Source organism: Panthera leo, chromosome B3 (genome assembly GCF_018350215.1).
Source record: "Panthera leo isolate Ple1 chromosome B3, P.leo_Ple1_pat1.1, whole genome shotgun sequence".
Lineage (NCBI taxonomy): Eukaryota > Metazoa > Chordata > Mammalia > Carnivora > Felidae > Panthera > Panthera leo.
The window spans coordinates 73,651,003-73,678,094 of record NC_056684.1 but is presented as its reverse complement, the minus strand read 5'-3'; the positions used below and the strand labels follow the sequence as shown (position 1 = coordinate 73,678,094).

The following is a 27,092-nucleotide window of genomic DNA, read 5'->3' as shown; positions in this document are numbered from 1 at the left end:
TTTGGAGCTAGCAAGAAGACAAAAGAATGACAAGAAGGAACAGCTGTTTGTAAAGGGAAACCTGAGACAGGCACAAAGCTCAGGCCCTAATTCCAGGCTCTTGTGGAGCCAGGGTAGGGGGCCCCCAAGGTCAGAGATTCTAGGGGTGGGCAGATAGGAGCACTTGGCCCCACTCTGGGGTGGGTCCCTTCTCCCAGGCACTCATACAACTGGTGCCTCATTCCTCTCCCTGGGCCAAGCCCCCTGCCTCTTCCTATCCCCCTCTGCTCCCATCTTTGGGGTTGGGGCCTCCTTTCTAATTTCCCTCTTTCCATACTGAGGTCCACTCTAACCTGCCCTAGTGCACCCCCTCCTTCCCCATTCCTGGAGTAATTTTAGCAACTTTTCCTCTGAACTCCTGCTGGCATGTCACAGCAAATGGCCCCTGTTTGGGCCTGACACTTGATCAGGGTGGTGACAGAGCTCAGACAAAGCAGGCACCATGCCGGGGAGGGGAGGGCAGGGCAGGGCAGGGGAGACAGATCACCTTCCTTTCTCTCCAGGCCTTATTTGGTCTACCTTGGTGAAGCCACCCTCCCTCTAGCCCCTCTTTATTTATAGCATTTTGCTCTGCTCGCCTTTGTCTTGTCTGCTCTCACTCTGTAGTACACTCTGAACTCTCCCCACCCACCCCCACATGGTGGGGCCCCGGCCCCTCACTCTCCCCACCAGGAATGTGCATGTGAGCAAAGGCGCTGGCTAGGAGCTGAGGCCCAGATTCCATTTCTACAAACAGTTGAATAGAGCTGCCAAGAGGAAGGGTCTTTGTTTTGGTCACCCCTTAGATCCTTATTGATGAGAACAATGCCACATTAGGCACTCAGTAAATACTTGCTGAGTGAAGGAATTAGCAAAGCTGCTGCTCAGTCTTCAGACAGTAGCTAGTGGAAGGCAGAGAATCATAATAGAGCCAAGGGCAGGTGCTGGAGGGCTGGCGAGTGAGTGGGGGGTCTTTAAAGACATCAGACCCTCCAATCTGTCTCCCAATCGTGGGGACATGAGGCAGAGCCTCTGCCTAGCAGCAGAGAGATAAGTTCCAGTCTGCAATGGAGTGCTCGAACACAGTAATGCTGTAACACCAGTAGGTCAGTGCCCTCACAAGCCCCAAAGGGGGAAACAAAGTTTAATTTACTATACGTAGAAAAGGTTTCCCAACTCCACAGCCAAGACGGTTGGCCCACAGTGAAGACACCGACTTTGAAATGGCTCGCCATCCTTTGGGCATCTCAGTTGCCTGCATGTGTGCTCGGTTGCCTGCATCTGCAGCTTTGAACTTGGGAAGCTGCAAGGGGAGGATAAAAAGAGATCTTGCCCTTTGTCACCAAACCCTGAGGTCTCTAGCAGCGGGCCTAATTCCTCGGCACCTGGGAGGGCCTGGTCCAGACCCACAGAGTTTGTTCCACCAGGTCTGTTAGCAGCAGAGCCCGCGTGGGCCGCCGCTGCAGCAGCTGTGGACTTCGGCACTGCGCAGCTGCACGGCATCGCCGCAGCCCCTGCTGCTTTCGTGATGTAACTCCCCTTGCCCGCACCCTCCCCCACCCCACGGCTGTTCAATGCCCACAGACTGTGCCTTGGTTACCAAGCAGCCCCCACGGGGGCCCCCACCTGGGTTTGCCCTTCCCTGCTGTGCCTACTCTACCTTCAAAATGTACCTGTTCTGCACTGCGCCCCCCCCCTCCCCCCCCCGCCCCCCCCCCCCCCCCCCCCCCCCCCCCCCCCCCGCCATCCCCCAGGCCTGCTGCTCTCCTCCCAGGCTGACAGCTAATCAGATAGATTAATCCGCATGCGCTGAAGAGCTGTGCTTGGGAAAGGGGGGGGGGGTGCATTTCAAAGCAAACCACACAGTGGTTGCCTGGACACGGAGCCAGTGAAGCTTGCACACGAGGTGGCTAGAAGAGGGTGGCATTAACTACGTTCTGTGCTCATGGGCTGAGCTTCAGGCCTCTTCCCTCACCTACTTTATGGCTGCTTCTGAGGCCTTCAGGAAAAGGGGGACATTTTTCCTGTCCTTCTGCCCCACTTGCCAGAACACCAGTCTCACCAGCTCTGGAGATAGATCACTCCACAGAACACAAGAGGATAGGTGGGCCACACAGCAGCTGTCTTGGTCAGGGGTCTCCTAGCTGAGAGAAGCTGTATTATCTCTGGCACCAAGAGTGTCTGACTCTGGGCTAGAGCATTCAGCTGAAGGCTGAGCTAAGAAAATGAGTCAGGCAGGGGGCTCCACGAGGACCATCAGGCAGCAGCCAGGTCTGCCCTCTGAGCACAGTGGGTCCTTGCCTGGTTGGACTTCTAGCCCTCCCTCCACGGGCTGGCCTCCATCCCCCATCTGCTCAGCTCCCTCCACCCCCTTGAGTCTTACTGCCCCGACTAGCTGCATGACCTTAAAGAAGGCACTTCCCGTCTCCATAAAATGAAGGACTAACGAATGGCCTGCTTGGCTCTGAGGTTCAGTGACCTCAACACATTGCCTGGCTGGTCCAGGGAAATCAGTGCCCAACCCAGCGTCCCCATCTCTAAGCTCCCTGGTCATTCCACTTGGCTTGGAAACCTTCTGCCAGCTGCCCCAGTCTAGCCCCCTCCCAGGGGCCATGCCCCCAACTCTGCCATACCCCTCTGCTATTGACACTCAGCCCCTTCCCGTCTCACTGTTGGATGCAGGACCCAGGCCTGGAAGCAGAGAGGACACTATGCAAGTGGGGCTGGGCCAGCGGAGGAGGTAGGGCAGGAGGGGCAGCAGTGTCAGAGGCCAGGAGAGCCCTGGGGGAGGGCCAGGGCCCTGCCTGCCTGAGGTCATGGTGGTCTGACCAGTCCCTTCTCCTGCCAGCTATGGAATGTGAAGCCTGGCCTGGGAGATATTTTGGCTGCACTTTGAGCCATCCCCGCCCCCTGGAACTCAGACCCTGTACACTCCATGCCATAACAATGACGACCACTTCCAATTGTTTCCTAGCTGGGGGGGTGGGGGTGGGGAGAGCACTTTGGGGAAAGGGGGGGAGCCTGGGGGAAATGCTTCTAGTGACAACAGCCCTTTCTAAATCCGGCTAGGGACTGGGTGCAGGTGGGGGTGGGGGTGCCTGCTGCCTGATATATACAGCCCCTGACCAGGTCAAGCTCCACGGCTCTCCCCTGTGCTCTGTCTTTCCTTGCTGCTCTCAGGTAGGAGCGCCAAGCAGGAGGCCTTCCTCTGGGATAAGGGGGCCCCAGTTTCAGGAAGGGGCTCCTCTAGGAACAGCAAGCTGCATGCAGGGTTTCATGCAGAGTACAGGTCTGATCATTGAGCACACATGTGCAGGTCTAAACATGAGTGTAGGTGCCCTGGGAGTGGGAGGGCTCATGTGTTGGGAGTGTGTGTGGATGTCTATATATGAACATATGGGACCAGAATGCATTATGCATTAGAGGTGTGCGCGCGTGCGTGTGTGTGTGTGTGTGCGTGCGTGTTTTGTGTACAAGCATGCAGTCTCAATGCATGGTGAGGGAGGGTATGTACCTTACTGCCTAATTAAGATACAAAAATGTCAAGTGGGAGACATGTTTATGATCACGCCTGAGGATAGCTGGTCCATTTGAGGGGAGGGAGAAGAGGATGGCAGAGAAGAATTACTTAGGAAGTACATATGCTTCAAAGCTAGTTCTACGGTGTCCGTAATGAGCGACTACGTATATCCATGCACGTGGAGGTGCTTGTGTGCACATTCAGAAGTCGAGACTGCTACAGCATGTGTACACCCTGCAAAAGGAGCTCACAGGCGTGTGGTGTGCCTGACCCAAGTGTTTGTATACTTGAGAATGTACAGTGATATGGACTTATTTATACTGGACAAATACTTAACATGCGTGTCTGTTGCCCAGGCATGATGGCACAGTGGGAGGGATGTGTGTGCCAAGGTAGAGGAAGGAAACGTGTCTGTATGAGGCATGTGTGTGAGCAGCAGGCATATGTGTTCATCAGAGGACATATGGAGAGCTTTTGGCTGTGTGATGGGTGTGCCTATGAGAGGATGCCCACAAGGGTCTCCTCTCTGAGAGGGTCTACCAAGACTGACAATCAAATGGGAACGGAATGGAAGAGAACTAGATTTAGTCATGAGACATGGGCTAAAGGCCTGGCTCCACCACTAAATAGTTGTTGTGTGTTCTTGGACAAGAAAGCCTCTTAACCTTGCTTTCTTCATCTGTAGAACAGGGTGAAGACTGAGTAAGAGAGTGTGCATAAAAATGCTTTGTAGACTGTAAAGGACTGAACATATGCGAGCATTAGTTGTTTCTCAGGTGGCTCAAAGAAGGCAAGTTTCACTAGATGAGTATAGGCAAGGGAAAGACCATCTCCAGGTGGGAGGAGGATGAATGGACATCAGGAAACTGTCAGAACTATTGCCCAGGAGAAAGGGCAACAGTGTTTAGAAAGCCAGACAGAGGACAGGACCAGAGAAGCTGGCCACCACTCCCCACCTGTTTGCAGACCTAGGGGAGGGGCAGGTGCTGAGGGGCAGAGCCAGAGAGCAGCAGGGAGTTGGCCCTGACACAGCCTTCCTTCTTTCCAGGTCCCCTGCAGGCTTGAGCCCCTTTCATCTAGTACACACATTCGAGAAACCAAGGTAAGGAAAGCAGAAGATGGAGTGTGGGGGAATCTGGGAAGATTGGCCATGACAGCCCCAAAGCCAGGCATGGGACTCTGTTTCTGCCTTGTCTTGGGGAGTATGTCTTGGTAACCAAGAGCTCCTTGCCTGTGACTAGAGAGGAGGTGCCAAGGAGGGACAAGGATAAGAGATGGATGGAGTTAACTTTCTGCTCCCATGAGAAGCCCAGAACGCTCCTCCCTCCTCTAGGAGAGCCCCAAGCTGAACAAAAGTTAGCCTCCCTTTCTGCCTGACAGGTTTGCTAGGCTATTACATGGTTGAGGGATAAGCTCAGGGAACCAGGGACTCACAGTGACCCCCCTGACTCATGAGTACGGTGCTAGGCTCTGGGGCTCCCACTGAAACAGAGAACCCAGGGAAGGGAGTGGAGGGTGGGCGGACAGGAGGGCCGCCAGCATCTTCTCCAGCTCCCACCCACTGCAGGCACAGCCATGGTGGATGCGGAGATGGCCGCCTTTGGGGCCGCCGCCCCCTTCCTGCGAAAGTCAGAGAAGGAGCGGCTGGAAGCCCAGACCCGACCTTTTGACCTCAAGAAGGATGTCTTCGTGCCTGATGACAAAGAGGAGTTCGTCAAGGCCAAAATTCTGTCTCGAGAGGGTGGCAAAGTCACTGCTGAGACTGAGCATGGCAAGGTGGGCAGCAGGGCTGGTATGAGTGGCCCTCCTGGACTCCTCCCATAGCTGGGGTACACAGAGAGGGTTGCCACCAGGACCCACCCCATGCAGACCTGAGGACAGTCCGATTTCCCCTTCCTCTGGGCAGGGCTCCACACCTGCCAAATAGCCCTTCTCCTTCCCAACATCCCGTCTGTCTTCTCTATGATCACCGGTGCTTCTCTCTTGAAAACCACTGTCCTAGAACTCACCTGACTCCTTTCTGGGAGGAGGGAGGGCTGACCGTACGGCCTGCATGTGGACTGTTGCAGACAGTGACCGTGAAGGAGGACCAGGTGATGCAGCAGAACCCACCCAAGTTTGACAAGATCGAGGACATGGCCATGCTGACCTTCCTGCACGAACCTGCTGTGCTCTACAACCTCAAGGAGCGCTATGCCTCTTGGATGATCTACGTGAGTGCGCCCTCCAGGACATCCTCTGAATCTAGTAGCTTCCTGGTCTGCACAGGCCTGCCTCCTGGAACCCCAGGTTTCTGTTCTTTGTGTGCAGCCATTACAGCACTCTATCTGGGCCCCTGCCTCCCTGGTTCAGTTCTAATACCCCCCCAGGCTGGGATTACTCAGATTTAGTGCTTTCATAGATTTTCCTTTCTCCTCTTCCCCTCCTGGAATGGTTCTCTAACTCTGAAATCTGCCATCCTCCCCTCTTCATCACCAAAAACTCAACCCTCCTTTTCTACCCTAGACCTACTCGGGCCTCTTCTGTGTCACCGTCAATCCCTACAAGTGGCTGCCGGTATACAATGCAGAGGTGGTGGCTGCCTACCGGGGCAAGAAGAGGAGCGAGGCGCCGCCCCACATCTTCTCCATCTCTGACAACGCCTATCAGTACATGCTGACAGGTGACAGGCCTTGACTGGAGGGTTTTCTGGAGAACCCCATGGGAGGGAATGGGCTTATTGGTTTGGGCCACTGGGAGATGCCTAGAGAGAGGCAAGGAGGTGGGGTGGTAGGGTGGGTGGATGCCAGGCAAAAGCATCCTGTGTGGCTCCTGATTTTTCCTCCCCACTTTCTTCCAACAGACAGAGAAAACCAGTCCATCCTGATCACGTGAGTGTACCTCCTACCCTGGTCCCTTCCAGAACCTCCCTGACCCCAGCCCCCATCAGGGACCTCAGATCCCATCAAGGACCCGCCATTCTCTTTTCCCTCTACCTTCATGCCAGCTCTTCTTTCTCCAGTGACCTTTACCCTTGCCTTTGCTCCCCTGCTTCCTTTCTGCTTCCCACTCCTGTGGTAGTTTTCCTCTCTCCTTCCCTTCACTCTCTCTCCTCCAACTCATGGCTCTCTTATCCATAAGCCCAGAGTCACCGTCACCGTATCTTCTTCCCCTCCACACTTTCTTTCATCTTTCCCCATTCTGCCACGCCCACCGCCCCCCATTCTTTTCCAAAATGGCCGAGGCCCATTGCCTCATGTTGACCTTGCCTAGCTAAGACCAGCAAACCCGGCATTTTCCTGTCATCCTTCCTGGTGCTCTCCCTGACACCATGTGTGTCGGAGTACAGCTGTGTGCTTGGGATGCACGTTACCCGGAAGCTCCTGCTTCAGGGCTCCCACTGTCGAGTAGGACCAGACATTCTCTCCTGACTTGAGGCCTGTTTGTCTCAAGCGGTGTCTGTTCATTGCCTAATGAGCCCCTGCCTCTCCCGACAGTGGGGAATCTGGGGCAGGAAAGACTGTCAACACCAAGAGGGTCATCCAGTATTTCGCTGTTATTGCCGCCATTGGGGATCGCAGCAAGAAGGAGCAGACCCCAGGGAAGGTAGGCCTGTTGTCCTCCACGGGCCTGCACTGCAAAAAGGGAAGGGGAGACCTCTCACCAGCCATCCTTCCTGACCTCTGCAGGGCACTCTGGAGGACCAGATCATCCAGGCCAATCCTGCCCTGGAGGCCTTTGGCAATGCCAAGACAGTCCGGAATGACAACTCCTCCCGCTTTGTGAGTGGTCCCTGACCTTGGGTTTGGGACTTGGGCTGGTGAAGGGATGGTGTCAAACATGAGCCTGGCCTCCACTCGTCACCACTCTCCTCCATCTCTCTAGGGGAAATTCATTCGAATCCATTTTGGGGCGACCGGAAAGTTGGCGTCTGCAGACATAGAGACCTGTGAGTGCCATGCATCTGCTAGGACTCAGCTTGAGCTCACCCTCATTCTAAGTCATCATGATCCCAACCTGTCTCTCTCCTCTCTCTGTCTGTCTGCCTTTCTGTCTCTGTCTCTTTTGTGTTTCTAGGTCTATATATTTCTCTTTCTCTGAGACTCCCTCTGGTCTTTCTCCACCTCTCTCTCTGCATGTCTGTATGGGAACCTCTCTCTCTTTGTCTCTCCCTTTCCCTCTGCCTTTTGCTTGCTATGCTTATCATTCATTTCCCTCTATTTCCTTGCACTTAAATCCCAACATTTCTCTTTTTTCTCCGATTACTGTTCACAGACCTTCTGGAAAAATCCAGAGTTATTTTCCAGTTGAGAGCGGAGAGAGACTATCACATTTTCTACCAAATCCTGTCTAACAAAAAGCCCGAGCTGCTGGGTGAGTCAGAGCTACCAACCGAGACCAACTATCTCCATGGCAACCTGGTCCCCTCTGCTTGAGGCTGCTTGCTAGCATGCCCTGGGTTTATGGCACTGCTGGATTCAGTTCTGTGGGATGTGGGACCACATTAAGCCTTGTCATGTGCTTTCCTGCAAGTCCTGTGCTGTGGTAGGCAGCCCCAGCGAGAGCCAGGGGGTTGTGCCTCATCCTAACCACATCTTTTCTTCCCAGACATGCTGCTGATCACCAACAACCCCTATGATTATGCATTCATCTCCCAAGGAGAGACCACGGTGGCCTCCATTGATGACGCTGAAGAGCTCATGGCCACTGATGTAAGTGTGTGAGAACCTGGTTGAGAGGTGAGGGGACAGGCAGTGAGGGGTAAATGAGGCCAGTTCAATGGCTCAGTAGGAGAGCTGAGACACTGTCTATCTCTTATTCAAAGTGGTATGGCCCTCCCCATGGGGCAGAACAAGCCTTATGACCACTATGTGTTGGGAAATAGGTGTGATGAGACAGTGGTGGCCAGTATTTGATGTTCAAGCAAAAAGGGCTGAACACCATGAGACAGAGAAGCAGACAAGACAAGAAGCAAGGCATCACCCAGGGAAGAGGGGTAGGTCATGCAGTCACCATGGGGCTGGGGCAGGCTGTTAGGTGAAGACCAGAGATAGGTATAAATGGTTCCAGCAGGGAAGCAAGTATAGGGCCCAGATGAAGGACAAAAGTAGAAATCATGAGTGGGTAAACAGGGCAGCTCCAGAGGACAGTTGTGACCACAGATGCCAGATCTGGGGCAGTATGCACACCATCTTGCTCTTGTACTGCCCATCTTGGTGTTGGAGTTTCCTACCGGGTATGGGAGTATCAGAAGCCACAAGGATTCAGGAAAGAAGCTCTGTCTCCAACTGAAGCAGGATCTCATTTACGTACCATACTTCCTATTCCGGGGTCCACCAATATGGGATTTGCCTACAGAATGCCTTTGATGTGCTGGGCTTCACCTCAGAGGAGAAGAACTCCATGTACAAGCTGACGGGTGCCATCATGCACTTTGGAAACATGAAGTTCAAACAGAAGCAGCGAGAGGAGCAGGCTGAGCCAGACGGCACTGAAGGTAGGAGTCTGGATGCTGGAGGGCAGCTGTGGAGTCACTGAGGGCCACATCTGTAGAGGAGTCAACCCTTTACCAACTTGGCTGCCTACCCTCTCCTTTCAGAGGCTGACAAATCTGCCTACCTCATGGGGCTCAACTCAGCTGACCTGCTCAAGGGGCTGTGCCACCCTCGAGTGAAAGTGGGCAATGAATATGTCACCAAGGGGCAGAATGTCCAGCAGGTGGGTCATCTTCAGGAGATAAATGGGGAGGGTGCTGGAATGCTGCACTGGGGGCTTTGGAATTCACTGTCCCCACTAACTCTGCTCATCTGGGTCTCTCCCTTACCTTCCAGGTGGCATATGCCACCGGGGCACTGGCCAAGGCAGTGTACGAGAAGATGTTCAACTGGATGGTGACACGGATCAATGCCACCCTGGAGACCAAGCAGCCACGCCAATACTTCATAGGGGTCCTGGACATCGCCGGCTTCGAGATCTTCGATGTGAGTTGGGGGAGCCTGGGTGTGGGGGGAACAGTAACTCACTCATTCGCACCTGTGACCATCATGGCCAGGAGTGGGAAAGGCGGTGGGGCTCAGCGGTGATAAACACATCATCCTGTCTTCCAGTGGGGGCTCCCTCTCCCTGGCCTGACAGAGGAGGGGTCCGGCCACACTCCTAACTGGGCTGGGGCACAGGCCTGGGCTGACCCCACTGTCCTCTCAGACCTCTGCCTGCCTGACCCGCTCCACCCCTGCCCCCCCGCAGTTCAACAGCTTTGAGCAGCTGTGCATCAACTTCACCAACGAGAAGCTGCAGCAGTTCTTCAACCACCACATGTTCGTGCTGGAGCAGGAGGAGTACAAGAAGGAAGGCATCGAGTGGGAGTTCATCGACTTTGGCATGGACCTGCAGGCCTGCATCGACCTCATCGAGAAGGTGCTGCCTCCACCTGCTGCCTAAACTACCCACTCACGCCCTACATGAATGCCCCAGACAAAATGGCAGCCCCTCTCTCTGCTGGGGAACATGATCTCGATCCCAAGCCCTAGTTTCCAGAGTCCTGTGTTGTCCTGACCACCCAGGACAGGATGGCACAGGAGAGCCGAGGTCCCAGGGGCTTGAGAATGGACACAGGGAGGACAGGCAGCTCCAGGAAAGCCTCTCATATCAGTATGTTTAAAAGCCCTGGTTTAACCTGGTTTGAGCACGGGGCAGGGAAAAACAATGTATCTGTTTTCAACCCCAACATCTTAGGGATCTGGGCAATGCAGTGGTGTGTAAAGCACCTAGAGTATCCACATTCCCAGACTTTCACAAAAGTCCCTCTGAAATCACACAAAATCTTCCACCTTGGGAAAGCTTGAACAGGTGCAAGTTTGTAAATAACTGTACTGAAAGCTAAACCTGATACCTTAACACCCAAAAGAGGCATCACCATAAACAAATATTGACCTTAGAGTAGGATCCATCTGCATCTGCATGAAGCATGCTCAACGATGTTTTTCCCTCGACCCTCAGCCCATGGGCATCATGTCCATCCTGGAGGAGGAATGCATGTTCCCCAAGGCCACTGATATGACCTTCAAGGCCAAGCTGTTTGACAACCACCTGGGCAAGTCCAACAACTTCCAGAAGCCACGCAACATTAAGGGGAAGCCGGAAGCTCACTTCTCCCTGATCCATTACGCCGGCACCGTGGACTACAACATCCTGGGCTGGCTGCAGAAGAACAAAGACCCACTCAACGAGACGGTGGTGGCCTTGTACCAGAAGTCCTCCCTCAAGATGCTCAGTAACCTGTTTGCCAACTATGCGGGTGCTGATGCACGTAAGTAGAGACTGGGGCTCTGGGGACTATAAAGCAGCGTTTCTGACCTGGTTCTGAGACAGGTTCATTGCACATTCCACCACTTTTGTGTCAGGTTTGCCCCCAAGGGGTACAGGATCAGTGAGATAGAATGGGGGTGGAGAGGCAGAGGCCCCCATAGTGAAGACCCTCACCTGGTGGCCAAATGCCTGCAAAGACATAAAGAGAGCCTGTGATTGTCCACCCCCCAACTCTGGCCTCCCACATGCCCACTCAAGCCCCTTTCCTTGACTCTCCTTCCACAGCTGTTGATAAAGGCAAAGGCAAAGCCAAGAAAGGCTCATCCTTTCAGACTGTGTCAGCTCTGCACAGGGTGAGTCTGTGAGCCCAACCCCCACCCAGCTAGGCTCCCCAGCACCCACCAGCCCTGCTCCTTCCTGCCTTTCCATCCCTGACTCCCCTGTCTCCTCCTTCCCTTGTGACCCCTTTCCTTCTTTGTCTTTCTTTCTCTCCATTCTCTCTCCCTTTGTGGGCTGCCCTCTCCTCTCTTCTTCTCCCATCTCAATATCTCCCTTTCCCTCTGGTCTCAGGCTGTCCCCTCCTCCATGTCCTCCCCAACATTTCTTCATTCTCTCCGTCTTTCTTTCCCTTCCCTCCTCTCCTCTCTCTTCCCTACATCCCTCTCCTTCACCTGCATTACTTTTCCCTCTTGCACTTTGGGCCACAGGAAAATCTGAACAAGCTGATGACCAACTTGCGCTCTACACATCCCCACTTCGTGCGTTGCATCATTCCCAATGAGACAAAGTCTCCAGGTGAGCCCCAGAACTTGCCACTGCTGGCCACATGCCCCAGGCCCCGGGGACAGGGCTTCCTAAGCCATCTCCTAATCCCCCACAATGGTGGTTTCCAAATGACACTCTCCTCCCATCCCCTATGAGATAGTAGACTACTCCCACCCACCCCCATTTCCTTGCATTTGCAGTGTGATTCGGGGACCATGTAATGCACTTAAATGGGCATCGCCTCATGTCATGCAGCCCTCCAGTGAGACATTTAGAGATTGTTTACCCTTTTTTGACTGATTAGGAGTTGGAGTCTCAGGGGCCTGGATTCAAGGCTTGGCTAACTCTGCTCTGGTCAGCTTAGTGACCTTGGTGAAGTCCCTTAAACTCTCTGGGTTTAACTCCTCTGGGATTAATTTCTTCTCTAGAAAATGGGATATATTTGCCCTGGCTACCACCTATGATAATAAACACAATATAAAATACAGAATGCGAAAGTCTTTTGGTTACTCTTAAGAGTATAGCTAGGAAGGGGCGCCTGGTTAAGCAGCCGGCTAAGCATCTGACTTCGGCTCAGGTCATGATCTTGCGGTCTGTGAGTTGGAGCCCCACATCAGGCTCTGTGCTGACAGCTCAGAGCCTGGAGCCTGCTTCAGATTCTGTGTCTCCTTCTCTCTCTGCCCCTCTCCTGCTTACACTCTGTCTTTCTCTCTCTCTCTCAAAAATAAACAAAACATTAAAAAAAAATTTTGTTAATAAAAAAAAGAGTATAGCTACGAACAAAATGAAAAAAAAAAAGGACCACTTTCCATTATTAAATGACTTGCTAAGGTTACGGACTAGTGAGTGACAGAGCGAGGATCAGAGCCCAGAACTTTTGGCTTGGTCCAGTACTCTCCCTACACCTTCCTCCCCCCATCTCCTGCTGCAGGAGTGATAGACAACCCCCTGGTCATGCACCAGCTGCGCTGTAACGGTGTGCTGGAGGGCATCCGCATCTGCAGGAAGGGCTTCCCCAACCGCATCCTCTACGGGGACTTCAGGCAGAGGTGGGTACAAGGTCTCCCAGAGCTCAGGAAACAGGGGGAGCCTGGGCAGTCCACAGGTGGCCCTGAATACTGTGGGCAGAGCAGGTCAGTACAGAACGTGGGTGACTCTGGGCACCTCCTTCTCCAGGTATCGCATCCTGAATCCAGCGGCCATCCCCGAGGGCCAATTCATTGACAGCAGGAAAGGGGCAGAGAAGCTGCTGGGCTCCCTAGACATTGACCACAATCAGTACAAGTTCGGCCATACCAAGGTAAGGGAAGGGAGGAGACAAGCTGGTTACAGAAAGACTTCTCTCGTCCTTTGGCTTCTCACCTCGTACCTCCTTCCCTTTGACCAATCATCTTAGGACCATCTCTGAAAGGCATGCTTCCTTCCCTGTGAACCCTCCAGCACCACCCCCATCCCAGCTCTAGCTGCCATTGACCTCTTCCCTCCAGTTCTTTCCTAGGGTGTCACCCTCCTTAAAATAACCCTCTCTTCTTTCCCCTCCTGGCCCATCCACCCCTCGCCCACAGGTGTTCTTCAAGGCTGGGCTACTGGGGCTGCTGGAGGAGATGCGTGACGAGAGGCTGAGCCGCATCATCACCCGCATCCAGGCCCAGTCCCGGGGTGTGCTCTCCAGAATGGAGTACAAGAAGCTGCTGGAGCGCAGGTGAGAGCTTCAGAAGGAGGCTCCTGACCATCTAAGGCCAGGCTGGTTCAGGGGCAGTGTCAGGAGAAAGCTCACTGAAATTTCAAGCAAGCAGACCAGCAGGAAGGGCTCCTACAGACCCAGGGTGGGCTTCACGGCCAGAGCGGCATAGAGGAAGGAAGGGGCATTACTTAGGAGTCAGGGCCTTAGGACAGGAAGGAGAGAGGGGACTCTCTCACCACCCCTTGCTGGGCCCCTGCAGAGACTCCCTGCTGATAATCCAGTGGAACATTCGGGCCTTCATGGGGGTCAAGAACTGGCCCTGGATGAAGCTCTACTTCAAGATCAAGCCACTGCTGAAGAGTGCAGAGACAGAGAAGGAGATGGCCACCATGAAGGAGGAGTTTGCACGCATCAAAGAGGCGCTGGAGAAGTCAGAGGCTCGCCGCAAGGAACTGGAGGAGAAGATGGTGTCCCTGCTGCAGGAGAAGAATGACCTCCAGCTCCAAGTGCAGGCGGTGAGGCTCCTGGGCCTTTGCTAGCTTGCCTGCCCTGCTCAGCCAACATCTCCCACACACCCTGTACTTCCCCGCCTGGGGCTCACCTTCTCCTCTCATAGGCACAGGATTCTAGGGTCAATACTTCAAACACCTCCAAGGAGGTCCCTCCAGAGAATGAATGGGAAGGGGAAAAGAACTACCTTTTAAAAACAGACTTTCCACCTGGATTCAGCCTGGATCCACAGCGTAATAATTTTGTGACCCTGAGAAAACCACATGTTATCTTTGAGTCTCAATGACCTCATTTCTGGATGGGGGATAAAGCTGCCCATCTCACTAGGTTGTAAATATGTGAAGTGCTGGCATCTGCAAATGTAGTGTCTTCCCTTCAGTGGAGTAGACCAGAGGAAGAAGGCCAACTAAAGAGACTTCTGATTCCCTTCCTCTCTACTTCCATCCCCCAATGTTCCCATCATATTGTCCTGCAATTCTTCCCTACCTCATTCTTCTGAGGTTTCTCTCAGCTGGGATATCCTGGAGCTGCCCTCCTACAGTGAGGGCTGAGCCTCTCCCTCCCTGCATCTGTTAGGGCAACCACCCCACCCACTGATCAGCCTCCCCTCTGTGCCTTGTCCTCAGGAACAAGACAACCTGGCTGATGCAGAGGAACGCTGTGACCAGCTGATCAAGAATAAGATCCAGCTGGAGGCCAAGGTGAAGGAGATGACAGAGAGGCTGGAGGACGAGGAGGAGATGAATGCAGAGCTCACTGCCAAGAAGCGCAAGCTGGAAGATGAGTGCTCTGAGCTCAAAAGGGACATTGATGACCTGGAGCTAACACTGGCCAAGGTGGAGAAGGAGAAGCATGCAACAGAGAACAAGGTGAGGGCAGCTCCTTCTGGCTCCAGCCCAGGTCTCCTCAGGATTCCCAAACCACAAGGTGGTCCTGGTCCTTGGCATTGGACATCCCCATAGACATCTCCAAGCTGGTGACCTGTGACCCTAAAGGGGATGGGGGTCTTGGTTGGCAGGTGAAGAACCTGACAGAGGAAATGGCTGGGCTAGATGAGATCATCGCCAAGCTGACCAAGGAAAAGAAGGCTCTGCAGGAGGCCCACCAGCAAGCCCTGGATGACCTTCAGGCCGAGGAGGACAAGGTCAACACCCTGACAAAGGCCAAAGTCAAGCTGGAGCAGCAGGTGGACGATGTAAGTAGATTGTCACAGGGCCTAGATATACCATGTCCATGTCCATGTCCATGTGTATTTGTGTGTGTGTGTTTAGAAGGATGGGATTGGAGAGTATTCCCTCCCCTGATAACTTTCTAAAAGGGAGCTGGGGAATAGCAAAGGGGAAGAGTGATCAATTATGAGTTATCCATTTCATCCTACTGATATGATCAACAGTAGAGATGGGCTTCCTTTTCTCGATTTAGGGTCAAGCCTTTATATCTCTACTTTCAACCATAGGATTAGAGAGATATCACATAAAAAGTGATACATTTCTTTGGGAATTTTGTGAGACTCCTCAAGGAGGATCTTTGGACCTCTAATATTTTAGGCAGGATCTGGTCCTCAGTGATCATTGTTTTGCAGATAGTTCTCTGTGCATATGTCCATGGGCTCACTTATCACCCCATGTTATCATTACTGAAGTATCTGTCTCAGCCCTAAGACCAAAAGCTGCCTTTAGGTAGGACTTGGATTTATTCAGGGTTGTGTCTAAAGTGCCTAGCACAGGTCTGCAGAAGCTGAATGAATGAAGGCAGCTTTGGGGTTTCAGCACACAGCCATTCATTAAATCATTTATCAAATGGTTACTGAGCATCCCTCTATACCAGGCACTCTCCCAGTCCTCTCGCCCACTCTGGGGAAGCTTTTCCGAGTCCTGGACATTTCTTAGGATTCCCTAACCCTGGAGTGACTGAGCCTCCAAATCACCAAATCAGGACGATTGGTTTTACGGGGCACACTGTTCCTTCTCTCCACCAGCTGGAGGGGTCCCTGGAGCAGGAGAAGAAGGTACGCATGGACCTGGAGCGAGCAAAGCGGAAGCTGGAGGGCGACCTGAAGCTGACCCAGGAGAGCATCATGGACCTGGAGAACGACAAGCAGCAGCTGGACGAGCGGCTGAAAAAGTAGCGTGCTCCCCTCCCTGGTGCCCTTCCTCCCCCTCAGCTCAGCGGACTGTTCTGCCCATGACAGTACATACTGCCCCAAGACATCCGCCCTCAGAACCCCATGCAGCCTCCATCAGTGGCTACAAAACTGTGGGCAGAGGCGTCCAGGAAGAGGGCCTTCCTCCCCCAGACACATGTAGCCAGGCCCCGCAGTCCTCCCTGGCAAAAACTTGAACTTGGATCCCTCAAACCTTTTCTTCCTGTTGGGGAGTGAAGAGATGGAAAATAACAGCTCACCTCCTTTTTCACACAAGTCTCTTTGGAGACCAGTTGCTTAACACTGAGGAAGGTTCCACACAAAAGCCTCTCAGGAAAGGCTTTTCAGGTCCTTCACAGAGAACCTGGAGGACCACAGAGAAGCGGGTCAGCTGCCACACTTGAGCAGTGCAGGGTCCTATGAACTTGTGGATCCAATCCTTATTGCAAATTCTACCAAAATTGTATAGATCCACTTTCCACACTTGGGAAACTGAACCTGCAGGATGTATTTGGACAATCAAGGATCTTATGGTGCTTTAGGGTCAGGATTTCGAAAGGCTCTGAGAGTTATCATGATTATATTCTCATTGGGCTTGCTTCTGTTCAGGAATCTTTACACTTCTCCAGACACAGCATTTGTTGAATGAACTAATGACTATATCATCCCATGGACCCTCAAACCACTTTCTAATAATGGTATTTTGAGGCCCACTTTACCAAAGCAGAAATGAAGGTTCAGAAAGGTTAACCAAAGGGTCTAAAGTAACAGTAACAGAATTAAAGGCCATCAGAGCAAAAAGGGGCCTTTGAAACCATCTCATCCAATGCCTCATTCTACAGAACCACAGAGAGGAAGTCCCACAGAGCCCAGGTCTTGTCACTCCACCTGCGATGCTCTGCCAATTACATTTCTTGTTGGACTTCAGCCCTTCAGCATGTGTTACATTTTCAGGGACTCTACATCAGCCCCAGACGCTATTTTTCTAGTGAAATCCTGCTCTTCATTTTTTGTATTACCATTTCCAACCACTGGTGGGCCCTCCAGGTGCCCAACCAACCTTCCTCACCTTACCCTCCCCACTTCTCTACAGGAAGGACTTTGAACTGAATGCCCTCAATGCCAGGATTGAGGATGAGCAGGCCCTCGGCAGCCAGTTGCAGAAGAAGCTCAAAGAGCTTCAGGTGAGGTGTGGGATGCCTAGGCTGGAGTCCCTGGGCTGGCTGTCAGCCTCCTCGACCCCCTCCTCCAGGATGTCCTCCCCAGCATTACAGGCACTTGCTATGTGTCCATGAGGGGAGATGCTGAGCTACACCAGCACACCCATGAAGCACCCCTTGGAGGGGCTGGGATGACATAGGAAGAGACCTTGAAAAGGTCACAGGTGTAGGAGGCAGAAATCCTGGCTTCCTGTCTCAACTCTGGCTTAGCTGGTGACCGCGGGGAGCCCACTCCAGATCTCTGAGTCTGTGTGTCTCCCCTGTTACCAATGGCTTTTAAGGTCCCTTTAGCCCCGACAATCTTTGACTTGTATTCTTACCCTAGAGAAGACACCATGTGAGGTCTTTAGATAAACATGGCTCTCTCATTCTAAACTTTTCATAGTTTTGCTCCTAAACTGCTTAAAATATCCCTAGAAGATAAGTCTCTTTGTCCCTCTTAAAGTGTGAGCTTCAACCCCCTGTCCTTCCAACAGACAATGTATAATGTTCGGGACTGAAGGAGGGCTAGCTCAGCAGCCAAAACATCTTCCCTAAATCTTTTATTTCCACTTCTCTGCTGATAGAACTGAACTGACTTGCTATTCCAGACAGGCCAGGAATGTTCTGGAGCCCTGGGGTGGGATCTGCAGGCGGTGGGTCTGAGCTTTCTGTGTCCTGGCCCAGGCTCGCATCGAGGAGCTGGAGGAGGAGCTGGAGGCCGAGCGCACCGCCAGGGCCAAGGTGGAGAAGCTGCGCTCAGACCTGTCCCGGGAGCTGGAGGAGATCAGCGAGCGGCTGGAAGAGGCCGGCGGGGCCACGTCCGTGCAGATCGAGATGAACAAGAAGCGCGAGGCCGAGTTCCAGAAGATGAGGCGGGACCTGGAGGAGGCCACGCTGCAGCACGAGGCCACGGCGGCAGCCCTGCGCAAGAAGCACGCCGACAGCGTGGCCGAGCTGGGCGAGCAGATTGACAACCTGCAGCGTGTGAAGCAGAAGCTGGAGAAGGAGAAGAGCGAGTTCAAGCTGGAGCTGGATGATGTCACCTCCAACATGGAGCAGATCATCAAGGCCAAGGTGGGCTGCCCGCTCACCCTCCTTGCACCCAATTCCCTCCACCCACCTTCACTTTCTGTGCATGTCTTCTCTCTTCTCTGATGGTCCAGTTTCCCACTTCTCTTCTTCCACCCTGTTCTCCCATCCTCTCCCCACTATGCCTCTCCTCTTCACTTCTGTACATGCACCCCTTACAACCCTTCATCCACCGTATCCACTCCCCTTCCTCCCTCAGGCTAACCTGGAGAAGATGTGCCGGACCCTGGAAGACCAGATGAATGAGCACCGAAGCAAGGCCGAGGAGACCCAGCGTTCTGTCAACGACCTCACCAGCCAGCGGGCCAAGCTACAGACTGAGAATGGTAAGCCCCCCTCCACCTCCCCCATTTCTAAGCCACCCAGCCTTAGGGAGACACTCACATACGTGTACACACACACACACACACACATCTCCAAAGAGTGGGGCCTAACAGTTAAGGGAAGGGTTGGGGAGAGAGGTGACTGACCTTCCGGAGTTGAGTGTGCCTGGGTTCTTCTCCAGGTGAGCTGTCCCGGCAGCTGGATGAGAAGGAGGCACTGATCTCCCAGCTGACCCGAGGCAAGCTCACCTACACCCAGCAGCTGGAGGACCTCAAGAGGCAGCTGGAGGAGGAAGTTAAGGTGAGGCCGAGACTCAGGCCACTAGGTCCAGGCAGGGAGCAAGCAGGTCCCAAGAATGAGGCTTGCTGTTTTTCATTGTTCTCCCATTTTCCAAAAGGAATAATAGCCCAGAGCCTACCACATGCTTCCTAAATCTATAGCCCAGGCTGAGGCCCTCTGCCTTTCTGTTGCCATCTCTGGAGAAAGAGGGGCATGGGATAAGGATGCCTGGGTTGGGGAAAGTGAGGCAGAGAAGAGGAAATAAACTAGGGAGGAATGATTGTCTTGGCTGGGCACAAGTATGGGGTGAAGGAACAGTACAAATAGGTCTTGGGATTAGGAGGGCAATCTGAAAACTAGAGAAAGAAACTAGGGGCACCTGGGTGGCTCAGTTGGTTAAGTGCCTGACTTCAGCTCAGGTCACAACCTTGTGGTTTGTGGGTTTGAGCCCCATGTCAGTCTCTGTGCTGACAGCTCAGAGCCTAGAACCTACTTCAGATTCTGTGTCTCCCTCTCTCTCTACCCCTCTCCAGCTCTGTCTCTCTCTCAAAAATAAACATTTTTTAAAAATTTAAAGAAAAGGGGTGGAGGAGAATATGACTTTTTTTAAAAAGGCCAGGACTTCCATCGTAACCTGTCCCTTAGAGCTTGGTAATCTTGGGGGAACCACCTAACCTCTCTGAGCCCCCGTAAATGAGGACGAGGTCAATAATGCCTGCTGCAGTGAAGAGCAAGGAGTGGTGGGCATGACACATTGTGTGAACTGTACAATACTATATGGACATCCTTTGTTATTAGTCCTCAGTAGACTTTTCCGGGTCCACGGGGGAATTAGAAATAGGTGAGGTCCCGGGGAGGATGGAGAAACTAGGGTGAGCATGTGGGCACTGTCTGGGGTTGTACTTTGGAGAAAGCTGAGCCCACCTTCCGGTTCCCACCCCTCCCCAGGCGAAGAACGCCCTGGCCCACGCACTGCAGTCAGCCCGACACGACTGTGACCTGCTGCGGGAGCAGTACGAGGAGGAGACGGAGGCCAAGGCTGAGTTGCAGCGCGTCCTGTCCAAGGCCAACTCGGAGGTGGCCCAGTGGAGGACGAAGTATGAGACAGATGCCATCCAGAGGACAGAGGAGCTTGAAGAAGCCAAGTGAGTCCCGGGTGGCCTGCCTCTCACTGAGGCCTCTCTGCAGGCAGGACACAACCCTGCCCAGACCTGGGAAGATTCTGCACCTTGGGATAGACGTTTGGCCAGGTTTTGACAACACAGGAGAACTCTGTCTGGGGGCCCCCCACTTCTTTCTCCTCTCAGGGAAGCTTTTTGCTCGCGTTATGTTTCTCATCCGAATATAAGACGAACAAAAGGTTTGTCTGAGGGCAGAGTGCTCCCACCTGGGGCAGGGTGCTGTGGTGGGATGAGGGATGCGGGGTGGGGGGGGGGTGTTGTAGTAGCCCATGCGTCCTCCATGTCTGCAGCATACAGGCTGGCCCAGGGTCAGGGGAGACCACCTGGAAGGCCCTCTTGGGTTCTGTGGGTCTTCACAACCTGCCACCAAGACCCTCTGCCTGCCCGGCTCTCAGCCCCCTGGGGCCTGTCCTCAGCTTTTCCAACAATGCTTCTGAATTTTCAAGGATTGTTTTCTAGAACACTCACGTTGTTTCCCCTTGTCCAAATCTATACCCTCCATCTTCCCCACCCTCTCCCATCTGCCACACCCCCACTGCCCCGGGCAGGAAGAAGCTGGCCCAGCGGCTGCAGGATGCCGAGGAGGCCGTGGAGGCCGTCAACGCCAAGTGCTCATCCCTGGAGAAGACCAAGCACCGGCTGCAGAATGAGATCGAGGACCTGATGGTGGATGTGGAGCGCTCCAATGCAGCCGCCGCAGCCCTGGACAAGAAGCAGAGGAATTTCGACAAGGTGGGCCCAAGCTGGGGGCCGCAGCCAGGGGCGGAGCAGGGAGGCCAACGTCACCGTGAAGACTGGGACCTCCTCCTTGAGGGCAGGGGAGGAGGCTGAGCCCAGCCCAGGGACCTGGGCAGGCCCTGGAGCGGGGCTGGGGCGGGGCTGGGGGCCACGCAGTGAGCCAGGTCCCCACAGATCCTGGCCGAGTGGAAGCAGAAGTATGAGGAGTCGCAGTCAGAGCTGGAGTCCTCGCAGAAGGAGGCGCGCTCCCTCAGCACAGAGCTCTTCAAGCTCAAGAATGCCTACGAGGAGTCCCTGGAGCACCTGGAGACCTTCAAGCGGGAGAACAAGAACCTTCAGGGTGCGCTGAGGCCTGAGAGACCACGGAGGGGCGGGGGGTAGTGCCCACATGTGGTGCCACCCAGGGGCTCCAAGATGTGTGCTCCACATTTTGGACCACAGCAGCCCCCAGCTGAGTGGCCCCGTTCCTTCCACAGAGGAGATCTCCGACCTCACTGAGCAGCTGGGTTCCAGTGGAAAAACCATCCATGAGCTGGAGAAAGTCCGCAAGCAGCTGGAAGCTGAGAAGCTAGAGCTGCAGTCAGCCCTGGAAGAGGCTGAGGTGTGTGTGTGTGCCAGGTGGCGCGGGGTTGGGGGCGGGGCGGAGCCGAGCCCTAGGCTGTGGTCCCTGTTCTCATCTCCCTGTTGTCTGTTTTGTTCACTGTTCCATCCTTAGAGCCTAGAACAGTGCCTGGTACATAACAGCCACTCAACAAACATTGTGGAATGAATGAATGAATGAATGAGTGAATGGACAGGTCACTCTGTTCCTTCACACAAACATTTTACCCATTACATCTTAGACAAGATTTCCCATTTCCACTCCCCTCTCCTTTCCACCTCTGCCTTCCACTTCAGCATTTTTTTACATTCTGAGCCTGATTGCTGTTGGTTTCCTTGGCAACACCTTTCCTTTCATTTTCCTCTTTGTCTTTGCTCTCCTCTGTGAGGGTCTGAATCACCTTCTCTTAGGCCTGTTTTTTTTTTTTTCTTTTAAATTCACTTTTCTTCTCCCTCCTTCTGCTTCTTTGACTTAACCACTTAATACCACTCTTGAACTCACTTTGTATCCATGATTCATGGACAGACCCCTGCCTATGGCCCTGTGCCCTGACTGTCTGCCTTGGACCCTCTCTCCCCACCTTCTTCCAGGCCTCCCTGGAGCATGAGGAGGGCAAGATCCTCCGGGCCCAGCTGGAGTTCAACCAGATCAAGGCAGAGATCGAGAGGAAGCTGGCAGAGAAGGACGAGGAGATGGAGCAGGCCAAGCGGAACCACCTGCGGGTGGTGGACTCGCTGCAGACCTCCCTGGATGCAGAGACACGCAGCCGCAACGAGGCCCTGCGGGTGAAGAAGAAGATGGAGGGTGACCTCAATGAGATGGAGATCCAGCTGAGCCACGCCAATCGCATGGCTGCTGAGGCCCAGAAGCAAGTCAAGGGTCTCCAGAGCTTGCTGAAGGTACATGGAGACTCCTGACGCAGGAAGTCACCTTACTCAGAGACAGACTGGCCTCCATGTGGCCAAGTTGGTGGTGATGTCCCCTGGCCACTGCAGAGACATCTCACAGGCCCTCCTGACCCACCATATTGGGCTCCACACCGGCATCCATCCTAGTGTAACAGCCTTCCGATGGGCCCAGAGGCCAGCCGCTCTCTCATGCCCACCCTCCTGATCTGCAGGACACCCAGATCCAGCTGGACGACGCGGTCCGTGCCAACGACGACCTGAAGGAGAACATCGCCATCGTGGAGCGGCGTAACAACCTGCTGCAGGCTGAGCTGGAGGAGCTGCGGGCCGTGGTGGAGCAGACGGAGCGGTCTCGGAAGCTGGCGGAGCAGGAGCTGATCGAGACCAGCGAGCGGGTGCAGCTGCTGCACTCCCAGGTGAGCAACTCCCCTGGGCATTCCTGGAGGGAAGCACGGGCTGGCCGGACTCAGCACGTGAGGTTTGGAAGCCACCCATGAATGCTCAGTACTTTTCATGCTCTGCCCACCTTGGTCCTCAGAACACCAGCCTCATCAACCAGAAGAAGAAGATGGATGCAGACCTGTCCCAGCTTCAGACTGAAGTGGAGGAGGCCGTGCAGGAGTGCAGGAACGCCGAGGAGAAGGCCAAGAAGGCCATCACGGATGTGAGTGACTGCTCCCCTTCCTGCCCCCGCTAAAGACATGGGGCCCTGGGTCCAGGCCAGGCCACTGTGCCGTGGCAAGTTGACTCTGTAGCTGCGTGAGTCTGAGGGCCTCGGGAAACAAACGCCACGATGGGAAAAAGGTGATCCTCAAGGGACAAGAGGCCCCGGGCCTCTGTTCTTTTACACGTGTCTCCCGTCCCCAGGCTGCCATGATGGCAGAGGAGCTGAAGAAGGAGCAGGACACCAGCGCCCACCTGGAGCGCATGAAGAAGAACATGGAGCAGACCATCAAGGACCTGCAGCACAGGCTGGATGAGGCCGAGCAGATCGCCCTCAAGGGCGGCAAGAAGCAGCTGCAGAAGCTGGAGGCCCGGGTGCGGGAGCTGGAGAATGAGCTGGAGGCCGAGCAGAAGCGCAACGCGGAGTCGGTCAAGGGCATGAGGAAGAGTGAGCGTCGCATCAAGGAGCTGACCTACCAGGTGCGGGCGTGGGGGCTGCTCTGCAGCTGGACCCTCTGCACCGTGACCTGAAGCCAGGGAGACACCAGCACGAGGGATGAAGTGCTCTCTCGTAGCCTCCTCCAGGACAAGGAGTGGGAATGCAGCCCCTGGCTGCCCCATTTCCACCCTGCCTAGCTGTCTTCTACCCGAACTGTCCCCTGGCTAGAGTTCAGCCTCTGAGCCCCCTGGCCTAGGAGCTCTACCTCCAACCTTCACCCTCCACCTGTCCCCTGGGGACAACACTGAGAGCTCCAGACAGAGCTCACCCAGTGCAGATTACCAGAAAGCAAATATGTTGCCAAATTCTGGTTGGGTGCCATGACCACCAAAATACACGAAAAATACACCAAAGTCATTGAACAAACCTCAGAATTTTTTGTTTACCTATAGAGATATAGACTTTAGCTTTCCATTATGTTTTCTAGAATCAGACTCCTAATTAGATTTTGTTTTTGCTCTAATCCAAAAAGTTACCATCTCTCTATACACACGTCATGCTGGGTTCTAGAGCAGGAGAGTTTTTCTCCACGGGGCCCCAGGACCCCTAAGGGCCTGCTCCTCAGAACAGTGCACACACATGAGCTTGTGCACAATTTCAGGAGTCTCAGCAGCTCCCTAGACTCTCTCCTGGCACAACCATTAAAAAATTATAATTTTTATGGTAGAAAAATTATTTTAAAAATAATTTAATTAATTTAATTTATTTAATATTTTAATTTAATTAGTTACTTTTTAAATTTAATTATTAAATTAAATAATTTTTTACCATAAAAATTATAAGGAGGGTGCAAGTGTTTGTTGGGGATTAGAACGTAGAATCGGGTGAGGATGTTACATTCAGGGTAACGACCACGGCGGGGGAGGGGTGCGCTGCCTCCAATGAGTGTGCCCTCCTCACTCCTAACTCTGCCCCCCTGACCCCCAGACGGAGGAGGACAGGAAGAACCTCCTGAGGCTACAGGACCTGGTGGACAAGTTGCAGCTGAAGGTCAAGGCCTACAAGCGCCAGGCCGAGGAGGCGGTGAGTAGCTCTTCTGGGAGCCTGAGGGAGGAACATTGCTGAGCCAGTCCTCCAGGCTGGGAGGCTGAAAGAATCTCTGGCCTCCCCTCACCTCATCCTCCCCCCTCCAAACCCCCCTGCAGGAGGAACAGGCCAACACCAACCTGTCCAAGTTCCGCAAGGTGCAGCACGAGCTGGATGAGGCAGAGGAGCGGGCGGACATCGCCGAGTCCCAGGTCAACAAGCTGCGGGCCAAGAGCCGCGACATCGGCACCAAGGTGGGTCCCTCCTCTGGGCCCCACTAGTCACCGCATGTCAGCACACCTGCCAACATCAGCGTCCCCCAGACAGAGCCCCCTCACATCAGGGATGCTTCCTTTTCATTCATTCCCCACAACTGAACCATGAAGCCACAGAGGGTGAGGTAATGCCATCCTCTGTGATTTCTAAGATTCTTCCAACTCCAACTTTCAATGATTTTGTGAATCCCAGCCCTAAGGTGTTCAGCAACCCTAGTAGGTGCCAATTTGTATATACCCACTGTGTCTATGTCTCAATTCAACTGCTGGCCTCCTCTTGTTTTCCACCTAGTTTAGGCCTACAGCCTTGTAACTCAGTCCTAAAATGGACATCCCAGAGGACTCCTTTGTCCTTGCCCAGGCTTATTCCCTCTGGCTGACCTCAGAGCACTGCCCTCCAGCCCTCGCTCCTCCACACCAGCCCTTAGGACACATCCCTCACATGGGGGCCTCCCTCACGCCCAGAGCAGTCCTCCACCCCATCAGGTGCCCCGTCTCCCCTTTGTTTTCTGTGCCCATCCCTGCCCAAACCCCACCTCCCCATAGCTAATTTGGACTTTGTTTCCTTTCACAAGGGCTTGAATGAGGAATAGCTTTGCCACGTCTTCTTGATCTGCCCAGTCCCGAGGGTGCTGACGAAGCCTCCAGTTCCAGAGTCTATATAGCAGCCCCTTTGGATGAAGCAGAATAAAGCTATTTTCCTTGAAGCCAATACCCTGCCTTCAGACTCTTCTTCAAAGCCTTCCAGCCATGGGGACATGAACGGGGTCAGGGGGATAGGGGATGGGAATCCAGGAGAGGAGGGGCGGCTTTATACACAGCCCAAGGAGGCCTTCCTGGAAAGCTGTGAGTCTCTGAGCATCCTTGGTGCAGGACTGACCCAGATGCTCCCCTTCACCTCCTTCTCAGCAGGTGACACCTCTCCTCCCAGTCCTCTCCCTGGCCCAGAGACCCTCAGGGTTAAGGGAAATTTAGGAAAACCTTTAAGTCTTGCCTAGAGCAGGCAGAGCCCATCAGCTATGGACTTATATCCCAGCTGATTGACACTACCCCCCACCACCCCTAACAGCACCAGGCCTGAGCCTCCAGGAGGAGGTTTAGTGTGTAGGGGTACCCTCTGATGTGTGGGGTAGTGACTTCTAAGTCCCAGTCTACAGCAGGTCTCTGAGAGGGCACACGGACTCATGGCTGTAGCCCATCATCCTTACAGATGCAGCCACCTCTGTCTCTAAGCAACCTAAGGCCAGGGCGCCTTCCTCATCACAGTCAGAACTGTACCCTGGGCCCACCCTCCTCTCCTCCTCTCCTCCTCTTATCTTCCTCTTATACTCCTCTCTCCACAGCACTTCTTTCTTCTCCTTCACTTCTTCTTGCTGTATCTTCCTTTCCCAAGATCCTCTTCACCTTGCTTGCTGGAAGATGGAGGATCTTTGGCCCATTTATGGCCAGCCATATGGAGAAGAGGCAGACAGATAAGGGACTGTGGAGAGGAGAGTCCCAAGTGAGCAGGACTCTGGGGAGGGGAGGGTGGGCGGCCAGAGGGCTCGGGAGTGGAGAAAGGAGCAAGCCTCTCCCCAACTAAACAAGCCTGGCCCCCTGGAGTCACTGCCACACCTGGGCTGCTTAGAGAAGGCCTGGCCCTATGGATCACAGCATCTTGCAAGGAATGGGGCAGTCAGCCACCCACTGGGAACCCCAGAAGGCCTGGCTAGCCCTGGACTGAATCTCCTGCACCTTACCACACAGCCATCCCAGCCAGGCTCCTGGTCACCCCTACTCTGAGCAGCCAGAAAGAAGGCCTACCCCAGGAAGAATCAGAGAATAGAAGGACAGGGAAGCAGGGAGAAAGGGGATAGGGAAGGAAAAAGGAAAGAACTGAGGAGGGTGACAGACATCAGAGAGAGTGGGGAGACTCAAGAAATCGAGGGGGCAGAGGACCAGGAGAACCAACAAAGAAAAAATACAAGTAGTGAGGAGGCCTTCACGGGTTCCCACCCTTCTCTTTGAGGCCCCCTCCATTCACCTGCCCTAGGACCACCTGGGAACAATGAGGAGATTGGTAGAGAAAAGGGAGATGCAGGGACACCCTGAGGACATAAGCTCCCAGAGCAGAGAAGAGAGGCTGGGGACACAGTGGAGACCACATGGTGAACAGCAGCAGAGCCTGGCAGCCGGCAGTAGGAGGAGAGAGAGGAGGAGGGGCCTGATGGGTGGGAGAGCAGAAGGGCAGGGTGGGCCTTGAAGACAGATGCTGCAAGAGCTGAGGGAAGTGACACTGAGCAAGGGAAGAAATCCGGGTCACCTTCAGATGTGAGGTAAATCAGCAAGGCCAGGAATAGTGACATTAGAGAGGGGTAGACAAAGACCTCGGAGTGAGACG

General features: G+C 53.9%; 1 protein-coding gene across 2 annotated transcripts; it reads left to right on the top strand.

Annotated features, from left to right (window-relative positions):
• Positions 1 to 4,607: 4,607 nt before the first annotated feature.
• Positions 4,608 to 25,424, top strand: LOC122222355 (myosin-7). 2 transcript variants are annotated; one of them, XM_042942763.1, is made up of 38 exons: positions 5,106 to 5,314; positions 5,608 to 5,751; positions 6,044 to 6,200; positions 6,381 to 6,408; positions 7,015 to 7,123; positions 7,207 to 7,299; positions 7,403 to 7,466; positions 7,793 to 7,891; positions 8,126 to 8,229; positions 8,876 to 9,014; positions 9,117 to 9,235; positions 9,349 to 9,498; positions 9,764 to 9,934; positions 10,517 to 10,826; positions 11,111 to 11,178; positions 11,533 to 11,620; positions 12,522 to 12,639; positions 12,767 to 12,890; positions 13,156 to 13,292; positions 13,534 to 13,789; positions 14,411 to 14,653; positions 14,803 to 14,979; positions 15,763 to 15,908; positions 17,021 to 17,111; positions 17,814 to 18,203; positions 18,418 to 18,544; positions 18,724 to 18,842; positions 19,770 to 19,966; positions 20,551 to 20,734; positions 20,915 to 21,080; positions 21,217 to 21,341; positions 21,932 to 22,240; positions 22,462 to 22,665; positions 22,788 to 22,913; positions 23,117 to 23,392; positions 24,339 to 24,434; positions 24,557 to 24,691; positions 25,288 to 25,424. In XM_042942763.1, exons 1-38 carry the CDS (start codon positions 5,114 to 5,116, stop codon positions 25,303 to 25,305), a joined length of 5,808 nt encoding a protein of 1,935 aa, XP_042798697.1. In that variant the 5' UTR covers positions 5,106 to 5,113; the 3' UTR covers positions 25,306 to 25,424. The 2 variants fall into 2 exon arrangements, with proteins under 2 accessions (XP_042798698.1, XP_042798697.1); XM_042942764.1 differs by lacking the exons at positions 22,462 to 22,665; positions 22,788 to 22,913; positions 23,117 to 23,392; ... (1 more) ...; positions 24,557 to 24,691; positions 25,288 to 25,424 and adding an exon at positions 4,608 to 4,640 and having other exon boundaries at positions 21,932 to 22,258.
• Positions 25,425 to 27,092: the final 1,668 nt, after the last annotated feature.